Source organism: Penicillium crustosum, assembly GCF_028827405.1.
Source record: "Penicillium crustosum strain IBT 35664 chromosome Unknown utg000005l_segment0_segment0, whole genome shotgun sequence".
Lineage (NCBI taxonomy): Eukaryota > Fungi > Ascomycota > Eurotiomycetes > Eurotiales > Aspergillaceae > Penicillium > Penicillium crustosum.
Window position 1 is genome coordinate 3,138,074 of NW_026623126.1, and position 19,459 is coordinate 3,157,532.

Sequence of the window (19,459 nt, forward strand, 5' to 3'; positions counted from 1 at the left end):
CTATCTACACTCGATCGCCCCCGATTTCATCCTCGCTTCCACCTCTTTCTTCATAACGACATCGCCACATTGAGTCTCTCTTCTCGGGTGTCCGATTTGGTTCATCATTCTTAAACGACATATCATAGAGGATCCTGTTTTCTTTACTTGCTTTTAATACCGCATCCTGCAGCCTGTGTTTTTGGAGCATTGTACTTTATGGACAGCGGATTTGTTTTTGTGGCTGGTACCAAGACCGGCGTGTCTCTTTCTGTGGCCAGGTGGCTGAATAAAAATCTCTCCACTTGTCCTGCCAAAAAAAGCATCGAAGACGGGACTGTTTTGGATTACTGTATATTAATGTATGCCTAGCAAGCATGTGATGCATTTCTTCTGTGCATATTGATTTCGGCTTAGATCCTTGCATCAATAATAAATCGAGTCCCAGTAGGATCTATGGTGATCCATCAACTGAGACTCCGCACAACGATCGACCGGCTTGCATAACATGGATCCGGCATAGGCCGGCTAAACCCCTATTGAGTCGTCCAGCTCAGCCTTCCTCCCCACAGGCCAGCCACGCGTAACCCAATTCTTCGGCGTTGAAAATCTCGAGGGCCCTTCAATGCGATTCCTCGACCCTTTCCCGCACAAAGCAGCCGAGCCAGATTTAGCCGCAAATGTAGAATCATACGTCCAAAAAGCATCGAAAGCCTCTCGAATCCGATCTACCTGAAACGCAACAAACAAGACGATTGTAATAATCCCAACTGTCAGCGGAGCAGAGATGGCCCAAAACAGCGTCTGCGAGCTGTTCATGTCGCGGATGTCAGCGGTGTTCATGCCGAGATAGCTGGTCACAAATGATAACGGCGTAAACACCACCGTCATGATGGTAAAGACAAGGACAGCTTTTCCTTGGTCTTCTTGTTGCACGTCTACCCCACTGAGCGTCTGGTTGGCCAAGGAGTCAAGCTTTACGTTGAGGTGTGAGATTTCTCTAAGCTCGGCATTAAGCTGGCGGATGAGCTTGTGTAACCGCTTTTTCTCGAGCTCAAATGACGAGACCCGGGACTCGGTGGTGATGGTGAAAGAGTGTGGGTCTATGACGCTTAGGTAGTTTGTGAGAACGAGCTGCTGTCTCTCGGAAGCCTTCTGGATTATTTCTAGCTCCTCACGGACGAGATAGATTTCCTGCAGTAGACGTCGCTGGGGATTTTGACTCGCTTTGAATTGCTGAGAAGATAGAGATAAATTAGTAAAGTTGAGAGTAATAACAGGGACCAAGAAAGGGATACCGACCAGGTTGCGGATGTGTTCACGATAGATCTCGATTAAGTTGACCTGGTTGCTTTGCGAGTCTCTGCAGCGGATGTCCCCCATGATAATAGCGAGGACCAATGCGGGACCCACGGCTTCGTAGGTGACAACATCGGATACCTCGTCGGTATAGGTCATCATGATAATGTCTGTTATGGCTTTCTCCATAGACATCTCTGCCTCTACCCCAACATCCGTCACATCTAAGTCTGAGGGCATCGAGAAGGTCGGCAACGGGTCGGAACCTGTGTAAATTTCTCGCCTCTTGTGATAGGTCTTCACGAGATGTGCGCTGGTCACGACTAGCATCAGGAGATCCTGGAAGGCACCAACCAAATTCTTCGGGATGAAGTATGTGTTCCGGTCAAACTCCCCATTGGCTGACACTCCGTGCTGGATCTGAGCTGCCATCTTCTCCAAACTTTCCAAAAAGTCTACCAGTTCTTTAATTATGACTCGGTCATCCCCCCGACAAATGTGTGTCAGATAACCTTCAAAATCCACCACCCACTGTGATTGCGAGCTGCTTAACGAGCGTTGTTCGGGGAAAATCACGGAAACGTGCGTAAGGAGATGATCGAGGGCATCTGACCGAGTGGAGTATTGATGGGATGCCATGCATTTTTCGCATTCACTCACGATGAAGGTCAATTCATCTAGCTTGTCGTCTTCAGGGAGGTCGTAGTATTCAGTACGGCCGAGGTTGGCTATAAGGAAGGTCTTCGACATCCGTTGATGACCTGCTTGATTGGCTAGCTCTTGCGGGTAGGATGTGTCCCAATACTGGGGGATGATCTGCGAATTTGGGCATTAGATGTTGTAGGGATAGAGGGAATGGGTGTTTCTCACGGTGAGAAGATCATGAACCGCCCCCCAGAACTTGTCGCTGACAGTACATGGGTATGAAAGCGGGGCAAAGAAGTTGAACAGTCGACATAGCCTACTGACAATGTTTCTCAAGGGTACCATTTCCGGCGAGGGTAAGTCAGGGACAATCTCAGCATGCTCCGCGATCAATGTGGGAAGAGAAACGGTATATCTCTGCGTGATAGCCCGGTCCATATCAAAGTATGACTTTTCCGTCGCTTGTTTATAGATTGACGAACTATCTCCAGTGGTAGGATCAAGCAGCTCATTATTGATATCTGCGAAGAGGTTCTTCATTGTTTCTTCGTCCACGCTCAAAACCTCAGGTGGGTTATTTGGAGACTGAACCTTCGACTTTAGATGATCCGACCTAGGGTTATCGAGAGGGCTGTTTGGCTTTGAGGTCAGGCTTTCTTCCACCAAGGAGGTTGTCTTTGTCCGCCAGGTAAAGACTGGAGGGAATTCCAAGTTGATAGTGGGTGGATGAGCATGGGAAGAGGTCTGGGAGGCAGACGAACTTCCGGGTAAGGATTTAGATGTCTTGGAACGATGACTATGATCACTCCGGTCTTCCAAATCTGCCGCCCTGGGAAGAATATCTTGATCAACAGACTCCTTATCCCAAGAGAGGGTGGGTTTGGTTGGTTCAAAGTAAATATTCGAAGGAGCAGGGATTTTGTCACGAGGTGTTTGGTTGACCACAATGCCCGCGGAATAGAAGAAATGCTCATCACTGGTGCGCCGCTGCAAGCGATGCCTTGCTCCGGTATAGTGAGCCTTACCAAAATACCCGCCGTTCCAGTCAGATTTGTAATCCTCGGTGGGTTCTTCCGTCTCGTTCGGACCCCGTTCATCTTCATCTGTCTCGGGCAAATCACGATTTCTCTCAGACTCACCCTGTTGACCTGTCTCGGATGAATCAAGATTTTGCGCAGATTGATCCTGTCTATCTGTTTCCGGTAGGCTCTGTCTACTTCGCTCTGATTTAGGAGATGCCGCATCGAACATTCTCTCCATCTCCTCTTTTTCCCTGTCATCTTCGAACATGAACCTCTTTCCTTTTTTATCTTTACCTCTGCGCTCCTCTGCGGTGTCCGGTACGAAAGTCTCAATACGAATGCGAAGAAGCGTCGATGTGCTCGAGGCTGTCAGTTTGGCCCAATCCTCTGCTTTGATCAGAACATCGTCTTGGGTAAACATGTTAAAATCCCAGGAGAATCCATGCCCGCGGTTGTCATCATTGCGGCCTTGGCCCTCCGCTAGACAGTATCTGAAAATCCTATCTCTCATTTCCTGTTCGATAAACATCAACACTGTGAGACTTAAATAATATGCCACAAGGGGAAAAATATGACATACAAAGAACGTCTTGCAGAGCTCAACGGGAAAGAAGAACACACGCTTGTCGGTATTGATGACACAAATATTGGAAGGAGGTGATGACTGGGATGTCGGCGGGCTCATGATCTCCAAAGAGGGACTTGCACTATCCATCAGTGGTATCGGTGCACTAGTTATAATGAATTCTGGTGTCACCAGATGTCAGTATGTCGTAATTAGCTCATACAAAAGGGTGTTTACTAACGAAAATTGACGATCACTGCCCATAATTCAGAGACATGAACAACATGGCCCTTTGGAAAGACTCCCGATTTTCGAACTACTTGTTGCAGGTCACGATGCCGGGTAGACTCCAAGTCGTAAAAATACTGCAGGAGGCTGCGCGTAGAATAGGCAGACTTTCGAAAGGATTGGGCTGCATCCATTTTTTGGGTTGAATAGTAAGGAAGACGGAGGAAAATGGCTGACCTTTCGGTGCGGTTTGGGGTGGAATTAGAGCCAACACAGCGCATCACATACTGTGGCTCGCTCAATCCAGGGGGATCTCGCTGGGCTCGCTCTAGGAGAGACACAATGAGAGCCCTGTCCTCATCTGCTAGATTCGGAACGTTTGATGCAAAGCGCTAGCTTGTTAGTGAAAAATGTGTAGTCCAATGAATAGATAAGGTATATACCAAGAAATCATTAAAACTATTCGTGTCGGTCTGCGTATGGCTAATGCTCAATCATATGATGAGAATATTATATCTTCTGATGATTGGGAAATCTGAAAACTCACGTCCATGAGAACTGAGGGTCCTGTCCCTCATTGACTGTCACATTGGTTCGGTACAGAATCAATTTTCCATATCCTGGCATCCGCGAACTAGCGACGTCAAGCCTTTGGCCGACATGTCCCCGGTGGGACGGGTCAGCTCTGAAACCATCCACGGACCGCTTGATAGTGGACGGTTTGAGTCCGACATCAAAACTCAGCGGTACCCCGCGCAATGCGCACATAGGCGGCCGATAATTCGAATTTTGGTCGGGATTCTCGAAATCCACGTCCTGTTGGCGGTACCGCTCTCTACCACCCCGAATCTCACCGTTCTCTTTGAAGTATCTTGTGTGTTCATAAAGCATATCTAGTACATTCTGACTGATTGACTTTCGGATAACAATATAATCGTGGTTCTATATTTCGTCAGTACGATATATAAATCCTTAACACATGTTTGACTCGCCTCGGACCAATCCCACGGCAAAGAGAAGTAGTTGAGTGTTGCTGGGTCTACCTCGTCGCGATGCACCTTCCAAATAGGTAAGTACATCAGATTAGTTGGTCTGATGTTGACCTGGATGGGGATGCCGATTACTTACTTCGAGCCAATGGAGTACCGCACGATGCGCACCATTCTGGTAAGATATATGTTAAAGTCCATTCCTCTTGGATATGCCCCTTCTGTTATATACCTGGTGCGGAGTGTCCTCCACTGTCACTTTTGGGTAGCTCTCATAGCTCTCGTTGTCTCTGGCCATATTGTAATTGTGTAGGAAATGAGACAAAGAATAGATTTGGCTGCCTATTTAATAGAGTCATCGATGTCACGTCGATTTCGTGTTCGTGTTTCACGGCATTTCAGTGGTCTGTGCGGGAGAATACGGCTGACGCTAGACTCCTCTCACCTAGGTAAGCCGTAAGAAGTCTTTAGGGCTCTAGGGGTGTAAAGCGTGACCCCGCTCATTATTACTCTTTATGTCTATCTAGATGCGTATATAATTTCATTTAACACCTAATCTGATACATACGACCATAGGGTGTGGAAAACAGGGCTTCCCGTCCGCTCAGCCGTACTTAAGCCACACGCCGGTGAGTTAGTAGTTGGGTGGGTGACCACCAGCGAATCCTCACTGTTGTATGTTTTTCTTTTTTGCCCGTTCTTTCTTTCGTTTGATTATTTATCCCACGATTTTACCTTGTAAATGTTAGCCACTATTGAAATCTCAATCCCCAGTTCGAGAGCCTGTATTTCGACAGATCAAGTCTACCTCAGAGAGGCTGATTCAGGACAGGACGCCTTCCCTGCATCGGTCAACAAATGGCAAACGGATACACGAGAGTACCGACCTAGCCTTGTCTGAAGATGGATTCGCGATTGACGGGAAACGAGGAACTAGGTTGTATACCAAAATTGCATAGTGGTTTTTTCCAGACTAAATACCAAGTAAAGGAAGAACAAGTTAAAGGGTTCTAAGAAGGCAATACTTTGCCGACGTGGACCATCCAGTTGCCGTCTCGTGACCACAGGGACACCCGTCTAGATCTCTTATCTAGGCACCTTCTCCCGCGACATAGTGGAGTTCGAACTACTGTGTAGTTACATTCTTGTACATCGACCCCAGGGTGATCTCTTGCCGCCCTACGCCTAGTTGATGTGAGTTCATCGTTAACAGATGAGCGTGAACTTTGTCTTAGCTATATTCAGCCTCAGAGCCGTGGTTCTGTCCCTCACTCAGCTCAGCTGCGATTACCTCGCCATCATGACTTGCTTCGAGGAAGGACCGACCTGTGTACCAAAACATTCCAACTCCCTTTCTCTGGTGTAGGTGACCCCAAACACGCCCCTCTCGATGAAACGCAGCTGACCAAAACATAACTGAACCAGGTCCTGAGCGTGAGGAAATGCCACTGCCACCCTCGCCAGGCGGTAGAGGACAATCTTCTGAGCTCAGTTCGTCCCCAAGTCGCCCTCATACCGCTAGGTCTCTTGCAAATAGGCACACGAAATCTTCCTCTACCATGTTGTTGGCATCAACTGAAATCTGACGTCGTTCGACTGTCACAAAAACGGAGATCAAACGGCTCGCTGGAGATTCCTGCTGGGTGTGTCAGTCTACAGACCCTTGGATATGTCATGTGATTGGAAAGAAGAGAAGTAGGTGCGTGTTACTATTGCTCCTGGTTCGAATGAACTATGCCGCTCTATGGAAGCTGTCACACGCAATTTGATCGAGATCAAGATTCAGGTGTCATACTCATACCTACGGGCAACTAAGTATGCCACCGGTTCATGACTCTCTCGTTGGTTCATATTGCCAGGCATTAATTTAGATCCACTCTCACTTTACAAGTATAAACAAATTAATTATATAGTTGAAGATAACGCCGGCTTGAAAAAGGGATATAACCTCATCTTAATGGGGTTTAAGATTCATGGTTGGTCATACTATTATAAAGTTGATTAACTATATAGTCAAAGGTTATATGTAGTAAAGTTTAAGGTCTCTTATTTCTCTGCTTTTTTACCGCCCTCATATATATTTAAAAGGACCTAAAATGAATATAACAAGGCCATATAAGCGGCAGTAGGTCTAAGCTGGTGAACGGCGTAGGGTATATATTGGTTGCTTACGCCGCCGAGTGCTATCCACAGGAATAGGTTCTCGTGTGGACACCAATGAAAGCCATCACTCAACCCGCCCAAAAAATCCAGCACATTCACTAACTACATCTCCACAGAGAGGTGGAAAAAAAGAAAAACATACAACAGTGAGGATTCGCTGGTGGTCACCCACCCAACTACTAACTCACCGGCGTGTGGCTTAAGTACGGCTGAGCGGACGGGAAGCCCTGTTTTCCACACCCTATGGTCGTATGTGATTTCCTCTGCTAGGATGTTAATTATATTCCATGGTTTACTTTTCTGCTGCCCACTACCACTCTCATTCTAGCGATTCGACTAGCCTCTCTTTCCAAGTCTATATCAAGTGCTGCAGCTCACTGATCCATCGTTCGTGGGTTTATTTCATCTGGCAAGTGAAGAACAAGTGTCGCTCAGCTCTACCGACCCATTCATCTTCATCCTGCGGGCTTTCAGTCGTGATTTATTTGAAAAAGCCACCGACATGCCAGGTGTGTTGCATTGTGGGAGCAATTGGAGGGGATCGGGATCGGATTTATGGAACGAGACTATGACAAGATCGTGTCGAACCCGCAGGCCATCCCCTACGTGGTCAACTTTATGCTCCGAACAGGTCTCCTCCAGCAGTATCAACATGTTGGAATCGACGACGACGAACCTTTGCTTTTCTCTGTTCCCCTGCTATACTACACTAAAACAAGGTAAACTGTATAAGGGGATAGAAAACAAAATCCGTGACTGGCTCGCGGTTATACCAGTCACAGCACTAGCTACGCGGAGACATAGGATGGAAGTCGTGGTCACCTTTGCATATCATTAATTGAATTCGTATCAGACCCTGGTGATAATGTTTCAATGATAAGCGACTACGATGCCTGGTTTCGGAGCAAGCCAAGAAAGGGTGAGCTTTCACCTAATTCTAGGCGGGGCATTGACATATGCTTCAATCATCCAGTAAGCTTTACAAGCAACTATTCAATACCATATTTGATCACGGATGTGCATACATTATAGATTCGGTGCTACTACGCTCTGTGAAACCCAAGGTCCATCTTGATGGCACTGATAAACACAAAGATATCAAAAAAACAACCCATGACCCTTCGGTTTCGGTTGAAGTGGTCCTGTATAGCCAACTACCCCAGAATAATGTACAGCTTTCCTAATTCCTGAGAACTCTCTAGCCGCTGTATTACTAGCTCAACCTTGTAACCTGAAGATACACCGCCGACTCGCCTAAGAGTTTCATTGATTGACACGCGCAAGTGGGTTGCATTGGATTGCCTAGGAAGCGTCAAAAACACATGACAAGCTTCTTGCAGAACTTGCAGAGTATGCCGCGAAGGCAGGTGACATTATGTTAAGTAATATCAAGAAGAGGAACTCTCGGATTCTCAGAGTTTTTGAGGCAGCGGGTGATGCTGTGACCTAGGACAAAGATTCTAGGGGTCTGAAGAGGGGTAGATACAGCACAACCACACTTGACGTGATCATATACACATATAAAAGTTTAATTATTTTCTTACTTCAAGCATAATAAATAGCTCTTACTAAGATTGATAGATATGGTTAAGACTTTATTTACACTCTATATACCTTTTTATATTCTCCGTGACTAGTCTAAGGATTGAGGAAATTGGTGTTATGACTATTTTTGGATGTAAGTATCTTGTATATGGAGTTGCCATATACAGGATACATAATTTTGCAATTTATGATCTGATGAGCACAATGTTAACTATCCGCTGGGGCCCACCTGGGCACCAACAGCACCGGGTGCAGTCAAACCCCGTTAAAATATGCTCCACTTATTTATACTCCGGTAATCCCCGTGCGCCCGGGTTACTTTTACCATGGTAGATAGCGCCCAGACTATCTAATTAGGTATAGCGCATCCCAATTTTACGAACTTTGCTCTGCAAAGTTGCGCTTTTCAGTCTACCGCCCACGTGTTTGATTAATTCCCTTGGCTTAGGTAACTCTCTATCCCGCCCTAGTTAACATTTTATCGGTTTTATAAAACCCCTAAAATTAGATTATATACTACAAAAAGGCATCCATAGATGTTACATACTATTGGGTGCTTGGCATAATGACTCTCTCTCTATCCACAACATACACGGACTGATCTTATTGAGCATAGTTCTTCCAGTTTGGCCCGTGATAATCTGTCATGACGCGCAGATACTTGATCGAGCGTTGGGCCAAATACAAGCATCAGTATTGAATCAGCCTTGAATTCTGCCTGCCAAGTGTTTAGAGACCCTGCATTAACGCGCTTTGTCCCTGTACTCTCCCCTCGTTTAATGTTCATATTCCTCCACCCCCAGCCGGAATGGGGTCTTTTAGGTAAAGATCAACCTTCCGCCCCAAAAGATCTTTGAGACTTCGACTAACTCTGGGCATCATGATCTAATAATAATTGTCACAGCCCCACGGCCTCATCTGCCCAGTGGGTAGAGATGCCCACTAAGTCTGGAGGGTGAAAATATTTAAATCCGTTTGAAATTGCCATATTCTCTCAACACATAACCACTGATGAACTAGCAGGTATGGAGTCAAATAGGAATAAGGAGGGCCATAACCAAGAAAACCCCCTACTGCAATTTTCAACGCAGGTAGGGCGCGGGCACCCTCATGCAGAATCACAACCCTCTTCTGCTCCAGTGTCCACCAAAGCCTCGACCCCAACCCAGGAAAAAGCCGCAGACAGCAAATTACACAACGCCCCCCAAACATAGACCACTGGTGGGGATGGGATATACTTGGGCTCGTCTTAGCGCTTGCAATCCTGATCGCAATAATCGTCATCCTGCGTGTGTATGATGGAAAGCAGCAACCCAGCTGGAGGTGGATTTCGCTCAACACCCTGCTCTCGTGGCTGAGCACGGTTGGAAAGGGCTGCATCGCATTCCCCATTAGTGCTGGCCTGTCGCAGCTCAAGTGGGTGTGGTTTGCGCAGAGAAAGCGCCCGTTATCAGACCTGAGGGTTTTTGATGGCGCTAGTAGAGGCATTTATGGGAGTGCAGAGCTGTTATGGGCTTTGAGGATGCGGTAAGTTTTCATATAGTGGGAGCTGTGCAGTTGTGCAAATACTGATGGGATAGTCATTTTGCGGTCTTGGGTGCCATTGCGATGCTGCTCGCAGTTGGGTTTGACCCATTCATTCAAAATCTGGTGAATTACTCGCCCGATCTTGTCGTGGATGCATCACGAATCTCTCGTCTAGCAAATACCACAGATTATAGTGGCCTTGGGCCGCTGCAAGCCGCCGCAGAGAGTTCGTTCTCATCCTATCCGTGGCTGTTTGCTATACCGGACGAAGTACTAACATAAACAGACTTCTATATTGAGCCTACATTCAAAGGCAACATATACAACTCCATATTTAGTACGGATATACGGAGGCCATGGGCCATCCCACAGTATATGTGCCCAACAGGCAACTGCACCTGGGACCCCATTGCCTCCCTTGCAGTGCGCGCCCTTTGCTCAGACGTTACATCCTCCATCAAGAAAACATGCGAACACATTGACAGCCCCGACGCTCCATATGACAATTGCACGGTCTCACTTCCAAATGGGGCATCTGCATATTATGCCGACGGTTATAAAGCGGCAGCAATTGCCTTACAAGTCCAACCCTCGTCTCAGCCCGTCGTGTACATCAATGCCACCTTACCAGTTATACAGCGCATCCAAGCAGTAGTACCAAGAACGAAAGAAGGTTGGAATATAGCTTCATATATCCGCGATCATCCTAGATATGTCGCGACGGAATGTTCCCTGGAACCCGTCGTCCGCAGTGTCAGGGCCTATGTTAATAGCTCCGTCTACAACGAAACCACTCTCGCAGAGTGGCCAAAAGCAGAGGCGTGGAAGGACAAGACAAAGAGCAACTACGGGTACTCGCTCCTCCCGGACTGGAATTCAAGCCTGGGTATCCAACCTGGTCAGAATTTTACTCTGTTCCCGAGTAGCCACAGTACAATCTCGCTCTTCATGGAGTCACTTTTTTCTGGCAAGGCACAGACCGACATGATGCAACTAGCATTTGTCCCAACTGGAAACCAATACGGGTTCTCATATGCGGTAGCTGATGTGATCCAGGCTTTTATGTATGGGAACGTCACAGGCTGCGCGGATATTGAGAACGACCGGTTTGTTTGTGCAATGAGGAATGTTGCTGATGCTATGTCCAAGTCGTTCCGCGACCAGGCGTATATCGATAATGAGCAGGGGGCTAACATGGTACTGGGCCACACACAGGTGAATGTGATTATTGTTCACGTCCATTGGCAGTGGTTAACCTTGCCGTTGCTTGTTTGGCTGCTTGGTGCTGTGACATGGTTAGGGACGGAGTGGAAAACGCACCGCGGGAAGTTACAGAAGTGGAGTGATAATCCGCTTCCATTGTTGTTTCTCTATCGAGATGGGGAAGATAGTCGAAGTGACAAAGTGCAGGGGTTGTCTAACAAGGCGTATGAGCGGCGGGCCAAGAGCATTCATGCGCAGCTGTATACCAAAGAGAATCAGGCAGCGTTGGCTGAGTAGGTGCCAAACTTGTAATCTGGCCTGGGTTCACTTTGCCACCGGGCTATAAAAGATCTTATGTTGCCTCTTAGAATTCCACTCATGATATGCATAGATATCAAATTATGGTTCCTTTATTCCTATGTACTATACAGTCCCTTTGTACTGCACAGTCTGTTCCCTCCCATGTGGTCTGTCCCAACTCTTGTAACCTGTCCTTCCCAAAGCCAATATAGCTCTCGATCTGCGACCCTAGCTCTTACTAGTAGTTTATGCTTTCAAATACGTAGATATTAAGAGGTGATAGTTTGGAAATGGAGCTCAAAATCGAAAATGCAATCTACAACACAAGCCCCCGGGGGTCCTGGTTCAAAATTGTACGGGCGTTCGGCTCATCTGAAGCAGCTGGGTCTCGACTCGTGGTACTAGATTTATGGTCAATACTTTAGATCCACCCGATACATGTATATACATGTATAGAGCTAAATCGCAACGGATCCTCATTCTTACCCTATTTATATGCACTCACATAATCAATTACTTTTACAATTTTATATTATGATTCTCTCCCACACATAACCAAGCACATACGACCATAGGGTGTGGAAAACAGGGCTTCCCGTCCGCTCAGCCGTACTTAAGCCACACGCCGGTGAGTTAGTAGTTGGGTGGGTGACCACCAGCGAATCCTCACTGTTGTATGTTTTCGTTTTTTTAAAAATCTTTTTTGTTCTTTGGAAAGTCCGTCGTGCCTCTTGCCGACCCGGATTCCGACTATCCTCGCCTAGAAACTAAGACATGATCCCAGGTCTGTAATTTCAGGGTCACAACCTAGGGCCACCGGGACTATGAGGAAATGCATATGATAAAAGGCCCGGGAGACAACCTTTATCCCCCTATGAAGTTGCACTACAATCTTCCACCAGGTTTGGCAACCGCACTTTCCTGGGGTTTTGAACTGTTGGATTGATATGATACAATTCCCTTTATTTTTTTCTCTTACACTAATCCATTGCCGCATTGATGGGCTGTTTCTTTCAATGATCACTTCTATAAGCTTGATGTTCCCATCAACGCAGGGGTTGTGACCTGTCACCTGTTACGTATTACCTGTTAGGTGTATGAGCGATATGGACTTCTGTCTTAGCTTGGGTCCAAACATTCAGATATTGGTTGGGCTGTCAGCCTATTAGAACCTAGTTGCTGCCTAGCAGGGGTCTCCCTGGCGAGAAAATCCATCCGAAGAGAAATCTGTCTGTCCCTAATTTAAGTTGACCCTCAGGACGATTCAAGTCCCTGTGGGGCGCTACTATATCAACGCTTTCACTTCACTTGTCTTCTTTCTCTTGCCCAAATTCTAGTTTGAATCACCAATCAATATTGTCAGCTTCCTACAATGCATCACCTCCGTGATTCTCTGCTGGGCTCTCTGCCTAGGGGCACCCCTTCTGTCACAACGGGCGACCATGCTCGTAGTGACCAGGAAAGTACACGCCAGTCTATCGCTCGGGGTGAATTCAAAAAAATTCGAGAAGCGGCCTTCAGTAACCGGACTTGGGTCGTTACCAGCCGATACTGCGATATTGGAGATGGAGTCGATTCCCTCGAAGGCCACATTCATTCGCTATGGTATATGTACTACGAGCTTGGCCGAAACATCTCCTCCGAATCACCTGAACATGAGGGTATAGTCCTCGATATCCTCCGCATTCAAGGAATGGGGCCGTTGACTAGACCTGTACGAGGAGTCTCTGGAATTGATATTGCAAGAACCGTCGACGGTACACTTTGGAATGATTTACCCTTCTTGGCTGGCGATATGACCGATTTATGGGTCAATAATAGTGCTTCTATGTCGGGAACACACCGTCTCAACCTTGCAATATTCCTAGCCAAACTTGCATCTGCTCGTGTCGCTAGAGATAGGCTGTGCCGAATTGCTCTTCTGATCTTCCGTAATGTCTTTGAAAGCTGTCAAGAACTTCACACTGGGAAAGAGTCAGACGAGGAAGACCCCAACCGAGGTATCAAGCAGCTTGAGGTTTTTCATCTGTTACCAGCTGCTATTTCTTGGCTGAAAATAGCAAGCCACAATCTCCTTTTATTGTCAGAGGTGTATTGGAACGACTACCCTAGCGTTATTAGCAAGGGTGGCGAGGAGTTCCTTGAATCAGAGCTCGGACAGCGATCTCCTGCTGGATTCTCGCCATGGAGATACATGTTTTGGCTGAAGCGACTCCATATAATTCAGGAAGAAGCCAAGGAGGCCAATGAGAAAACCCTAGAGGAGCTTGCTGCTGATGGAATCGAGTACATGGTCAATACAATCAAAGACAGAAATTCTGAGGTCCTCAGGGCTTATCAAAATGGGGGCGATGTCCTGCATCAGGATAAGCATCTTTCGTGCTTGAAGCCCCTTTCAGGCGTTAAGGAGTCAGAGTCGTAAAGACTTGGATAGATATTCGAAGGAAAACTCGGAACTGCCATGTAGATATCCCCAATTTCTCTCTTTCTGTCACTCTCTCAGCCCCTTGCCGTCAAATTGTATCAAACAGCATTAATATATGCGAAATAATACTGAAGCCAAGTACTTGATTTGCGAGAAGGTACCTGCTAGTAGTAGCACGACTTGGTGGCCACCTTAGACATGCTGATGTATGTTTTTTATCATTACCTTTTTTGCAACGAAGTACATAGCAGCATGCCGTGTGTTATGGACCAATTGCTGAATCACTGTTGGGTCTTCGCACTGAGCGATAAACATGATGTTGATAGGCGGATCGGCATATTGACTGTGTCGCCGAAAAAGGTGAGTTTGACTTGAAACGACAGATATTATCATGTTTGATTAGATATTTGGTTTCGCGGCCAGCCTTAGGTCTGCTCGGGATAAATTTGATTTCCCGACACCGATCAGCCCCTCCCATTGCCAGATGGCCATGGCCTTAGTGCGACTTTTTCCAAATATAATTTTCAACTTGTTTCGATATATCAATATTGCTGCCTATTGCGCCATCCAGCCCTGCTGCTTCTTGCTTTGTTTCTCAGCGTTGCCTTCTCAGGACGACCCCAAGACAACGGCTTTATGGCCTTTGATTGATCTGTCGAAGAACACTGTGAATCCAATATGTCATACTCATCAGCCATGACGACCTTGATTCAAAACCCCTGGTTACGCCTGCTCAATGCTCTACGAGCCGGCTCGAAGCCTATCATGACCTTTTTGGGGCTTCCGTCCTTTCGCACAGCCCAAGTTGTGGCTCAGACCGGTGTTGATGTCAGCATTCATTCCCTTCCGTCGATTAAACCTGAACTGATGATCATAAAGGGCATTATTATCGATTGTGAGCATGGGTATATTAGCGATGATTCCATGCACAGCTCGACTGCCGCTATCGCTGCGCTGGGGGTGTCGCCGCTTGTTCGCTTGAGAATGACCCATGCAGATTTGATTAAAAGAGCTTTAGATGCTGGTGCTCAGTGAGTTAAAACAACTACTATACCATTATCCCACTAAGAATGTGACAAGCGGTATCGTTGTGCCTCAAATAAACACGGCCGAAGAAGCCAGAACCGTTGTATCATACTCAAAATTCCCTCCACAAGGGCTTCGAGGGCAAGGCTCAGCATTTCCAGGCATCGCTCACGATATCGATATCCCAACATACATGAAAACAGCAAACGAAACGATTATCACCTGTCTTCAAATTGAATCAAAAGCGGGAGTCGAGAATGTTGACGCTATCTGTGCTGTACCAGGTGTCGGTAAGTGACTGACCCCAATCCTAAGAAAGAGTTCGCTAATATTTGTCAAGATATGATTTTTATTGGGCCAAAGGACCTTGCTCTGTCAGTCCTTGGGTATCTCCCTGCAAAGGGGGATGAGCCCGAGTTTGTCGATGCAATTGAAAAGATCGTGGCAGCAGCTAGAAAGCATGGTAAATGGGTCTGTCGATTATCGAACAGCGGGACTTTGTGCAGGGAACATCTGAAAGTATTCGATACTGTAGCGATGAGCTACGATATTCGGGCACTGCAAAACTGGTACACAGCTGAGCTGGAAATTGCGCGCTCATGACAGCTTAGATGCTAGATGAGAGAACCTGGATGTGTGCTTGTCTCAACGGGTAAAGAGCAGCTTACGTGTAGAATGGATATGGCTTGGATTGGACTTGACATAAGACAAACCTTTTAGCCTATCATAGGGATTAGGAAGTTCTCAACTTGCGAATAATCTCCGAATGTATTTCGATATACATGGTAAACTTATATGACCATAGAATTTTTTTAAGTGAAAAGTTATAGTTGTTTGATGTACGTGATAAACATAATACATTCCTCCAACATTTATCAGATTTCATCAGCAAAGAAAGAAAAACAGGCCTCCAATGAAATCTTGAGCTAATCCTTATCCCTTACGCTGTAGTGTATGATAACCGAGCTGTTCTCGCGCCTCGGCGATTGTGGCTCCGGCAGCGATCATTTCCCGAATACCAGCTTCGCTTTTCTCAACCTTTCGTGCTACTTCGGCCACCTCACGGACTCGATCGCGAGGAACAATGACGACACCATTTGCATCGCCAACAACAATGTCACGAGGCTCGACACGAACCTTGCCGATACCAATCGACTCGTTAACACCTCCCACTTGAACCCGATCCTTACCGGTTCGCATCCAACGCCCAGCAGTAAAGAGCGGGTAGTCATCATTGATCGCACGGTTCACGTCTCGGCACACACCGTCAATAACTGATCCGGCGATACCCCGCAAGCCAGCGTATTGAGTCATGATATCTCCCCAAACGGTACAATCCATGCGACCACCATTGTCGATGACTACGACATCACCTACAGCAACATCGTCGATAAAATCACCAACACTTCCTGGCGGGTCGCTGGCGGGTACGTAACGTACAGTGAAGGCTGGCCCAACAGTAATCTTGTTATAATTTGCCAAAGGCATAATACCAAACGCCTGTCCAGAAATTCCCAGTTTATCAAGTGCATCAGAGACCGCAGGGGTGTCTAAATCGGCAAACAGTGCTACCAATTCTTGGTCCTCAAGGCTCGCTTTCTTTGGGTTTCCTTTCAGGGGTGGCGCAGGTGCCGCGAATGTCGCTGATGATGCACTCTCACGAATAGCTTCAAATTGCGTGTCATGCATAACCTCAGATACTGGATGACCAGCTCGAACAGCCTGAACCATAAGGGTTTGACGACGATCGATCCGCTCGCCATATTCCAGGACCTCTTCGATGCTCTTGGCAGGGACGAAAACTGTCCCGCAGCGATCAGCAATCACATAGTCGTCCTGGTGGACGGTGACGCCCCGCATCTGCAACGGTGTCCCAGATTCAACTTGGACCAGGCGGTTGCGTGCGCTGATCATGGTCACACCACGGCCGTATAGGGGATAGCTAACGTCACGGCTGCCGTCAATGTCACGACTCATGCCATCGATGATGGTTCCACGAATGCGCCTCACCTTCGAGGCATTGGCGATGATATCACCCCAGCATGAGACGCCATCGGTGCCGCCGGAGATGACGAGAATGCGATCGTCTGTAGTTACCGCATCTATGACCGGGGTGAGTAGATGAGCGGTGGGGGCAGCATCGGTTTTCGGGCTCAATTTAACTGTACTGGCGCGTCCGACAATCTTTGGGCAGTCCCAGAGTGGTCGTAAGCCGTATGTGGCTCCTTTGAGACCGAGAAAATCCAAGGCATCAGACACCGTGTTGGTGTCGAGCGCTGAAAGTCGTTCCAAAATGCTGGACTGGTTCATTGTGTCAATCGCGGTAATTGAGTGGATAATAGGAATATGGAACAACTATCGAAGGTAAGTGGCTTATATTAATTTTCAAAAGCGAAGTATTGAGCGCTCACTAATGGATGTCGGCAAGGTGCTATTTCACCGATGTGGATATGCTCGCACTTTAATTTATTCGGCGTCATCTATTTATATGTACCTAAATATGGAAATTGAATACACCAAATCGGTCTAAGCAGAAATTGCCGACATTTATTACTCTATTGTTTCGTCAATTTCTTGACAAAGCTGGTCAATAGTGACGAGTATCACCATCCTGAGATGACTCGGCAACTGGTAACTATGCCGTTTCGCACCAAAACGTTATAATCATTGTCCAACTACATGGCAGCGGCACATTAGTGTCCGAAAATCATTATTTTTTAATAAATTATCCCTCAAAATTCACCAAAGTACCAAGTCACTTTTTCGACTCTAGAGTGCAACCTAGTCAACCCCAACGTTAACAGGGACCACCGGCTTCAAAGACCAAGCTCAAAAATGGCAAAGCAATATCTTGACCTCCAGATTGCCCCCGCAGACATTGCGTTCGGTCTGATGGCCGACTTTGAAGCAGACCCTCACCCAAAGAAGGTCTCACTGATCGCCGGAGCATATCGAAACGAGAATGGAAAACCTTGGGTTCTGCCAAGCGTCAAAGAGGTACTTCCAAAATAGCTCCGCAGAGTAAAACAGCCATTAACCGTGAAAATAGGCAAAGCAACGCCTTAGCAAAACCACCCACGAATACCTGGGCATAGCAGGCTCGCCGACCTTCACTAATCTGGCAAGGGATCTCATTTTCGGCCCCATTGCATCCCGCCTCCAAGACAACGCAGTCTCAATCCAAACAGTTTCCGGCACAGGCGCAAACCATCTCGCAGCCACATTCCTGGCCCGCCACCTCCATCCTAATCGCGTTTTCATCCCCTCCCCAACATGGGTTAATCACAAGTCTATATGGGAGATGGCCGGGGTTCCGGTTGTAGAGTATCCATACTACTCCTCTGACACAAGGGAAGTAGATATAACCGGGATGCTGGATACTTTGGATCATGCCGAACGCAATGATGTCATTATCCTGCAGGCCTGCGCGCACAACCCCACTGGTGTGGACTTGTCAAAGACCCAGTGGATAGAGGTCTCTGATCTCGTCCAGCGGAAGAAGCTCTTCACCGTATTTGACAGTGCATACCAGGGATTTGCGACGGGCGATGTCGATGGCGATGCGTGGGCAGTTCGTCATTTCGTAGAGAATGTCCTCGCATCTGAGACGCATCCTGGTCTGTGTGTCGCGCAGTCGTTCTCCAAGAACTTTGGTTTGTACGGCGAGCGTGTGGGGGCCCTACATTTGGTTGTACCACAGCATCTTTCGGCAAAGGGTGCACTATCTGAACTGATGTTGATTTCAAGAGCGGAATATTCCAATCCACCGCGCTTTGGGGCGAGTATTGTTGAGACTGTCCTTGGGGATCAGGGTCTGAGGGCTCAGTGGAAAGTAGACTTGAATACAATGAGCTCACGTATCCAGAGGATGAGGGGTTTGCTGAGGCAACGGCTGGAGAAGGAGACGCAGGGGGATTGGTCACATGTTGAGAAACAAATTGGGATGTTCAGCTATACGGGGTTGACGGAGAAGCAGGTGTCTCGACTTCAAAAGGAGTTTCATATCTATCTGTTGCCCTCAGGCCGGATGAGTGTGTGTGGACTGAATGAGGATAACATCGACTATGTGGTGCATGCTGTTGGTGAAGTTGTCAAAACGGGTTGTATTTAGTTGTTCGAAACTAAGATGGCAGCGGCCGCAGTCTACAGGCGACTAACCTTGGAAGTATGCCACGGAACTAACGAGAAAGTTCCGATGGCATACTTAGTCGCCCATAGTAGTCAGTATATCCTAGGTTAGAGCGGTGCCAGAAAGTGGGATTTTATCCACTTTCTAGGCTCTCCATTCATTTCACATTAAACAAGGCTTCTACTAAGCACTACCTCGGGGCTATCTCTTGAAGAAACATCTAAATATTCAAAGCATCTGGAGGTTTTTTTTCTTCGCCTTTCTCTTTATTCTGCTTTGCTGCAATAACTACATCATGATCATTATATAAGGTAAAAAGTAGAATTATTCTGCATTACTCCTATATAGTCTTATTCACTAGGCCTAGGTGTATCTATCCACATCACAAACATCACAAAGTCACCGGGGTTCTCT

General features: G+C 47.1%; 6 protein-coding genes across 6 annotated transcripts, besides 2 other annotated features; 4 read left to right on the forward strand and 2 right to left on the reverse strand.

Annotated features, from left to right (window-relative positions):
- Window positions 1–507: 507 nt before the first annotated feature.
- N7487_011856 (uncharacterized protein) lies at window positions 508–4,506 on the reverse strand (the record flags this gene model as incomplete). Its single annotated transcript, XM_056879586.1, has 6 exons — window positions 508–2,094; window positions 2,149–3,459; window positions 3,526–3,692; window positions 3,752–4,130; window positions 4,182–4,221; window positions 4,286–4,506. The coding sequence occupies 6 exons, from the start codon at window positions 4,504–4,506 to the stop codon at window positions 508–510; spliced, it is 3,705 nt and encodes a 1,234-aa protein (XP_056724905.1).
- A 4,864-nt stretch (window positions 4,507–9,370) lies between these two features.
- Window positions 9,371–11,462, forward strand: N7487_011857 (DUF3176 domain-containing protein; the record flags this gene model as incomplete). Its single annotated transcript, XM_056879587.1, has 4 exons — window positions 9,371–9,390; window positions 9,576–9,962; window positions 10,016–10,188; window positions 10,249–11,462. 4 exons carry the CDS (start codon window positions 9,371–9,373, stop codon window positions 11,460–11,462), a joined length of 1,794 nt encoding a protein of 597 aa, XP_056724906.1.
- A 312-nt stretch (window positions 11,463–11,774) lies between these two features.
- Window positions 11,775–11,863: a sequence feature (Protein overlapping with rRNA (N7487_011858, KAJ5394217.1) was converted to a misc_feature.).
- Window positions 11,864–12,025: 162 nt separating this feature from the next.
- Window positions 12,026–12,236: a sequence feature (Protein overlapping with rRNA (N7487_011858, KAJ5394217.1) was converted to a misc_feature.).
- A 601-nt stretch (window positions 12,237–12,837) lies between these two features.
- Window positions 12,838–13,887, forward strand: N7487_011859 (DUF3632 domain-containing protein; the record flags this gene model as incomplete). The annotated part of the gene is made up of 1 exon (XM_056879589.1): window positions 12,838–13,887. One exon carries the CDS (start codon window positions 12,838–12,840, stop codon window positions 13,885–13,887), a length of 1,050 nt encoding a protein of 349 aa, XP_056724908.1.
- A 681-nt stretch (window positions 13,888–14,568) lies between these two features.
- Window positions 14,569–15,519, forward strand: N7487_011860 (HpcH/HpaI aldolase family protein; the record flags this gene model as incomplete). The annotated part of the gene is made up of 3 exons (XM_056879590.1): window positions 14,569–14,921; window positions 14,971–15,206; window positions 15,257–15,519. 3 exons carry the CDS (start codon window positions 14,569–14,571, stop codon window positions 15,517–15,519), a joined length of 852 nt encoding a protein of 283 aa, XP_056724909.1.
- Window positions 15,520–15,849: 330 nt separating this feature from the next.
- Window positions 15,850–17,226, reverse strand: N7487_011861 (RraA family protein; the record flags this gene model as incomplete). The annotated part of the gene is made up of 1 exon (XM_056879591.1): window positions 15,850–17,226. The coding sequence occupies one exon, from the start codon at window positions 17,224–17,226 to the stop codon at window positions 15,850–15,852; it is 1,377 nt and encodes a 458-aa protein (XP_056724910.1).
- A 525-nt stretch (window positions 17,227–17,751) lies between these two features.
- Window positions 17,752–19,027, forward strand: N7487_011862 (uncharacterized protein; the record flags this gene model as incomplete). The annotated part of the gene is made up of 2 exons (XM_056879592.1): window positions 17,752–17,913; window positions 17,966–19,027. The coding sequence occupies 2 exons, from the start codon at window positions 17,752–17,754 to the stop codon at window positions 19,025–19,027; spliced, it is 1,224 nt and encodes a 407-aa protein (XP_056724911.1).
- Between the last annotated feature and the right edge of the window lie 432 nt (window positions 19,028–19,459).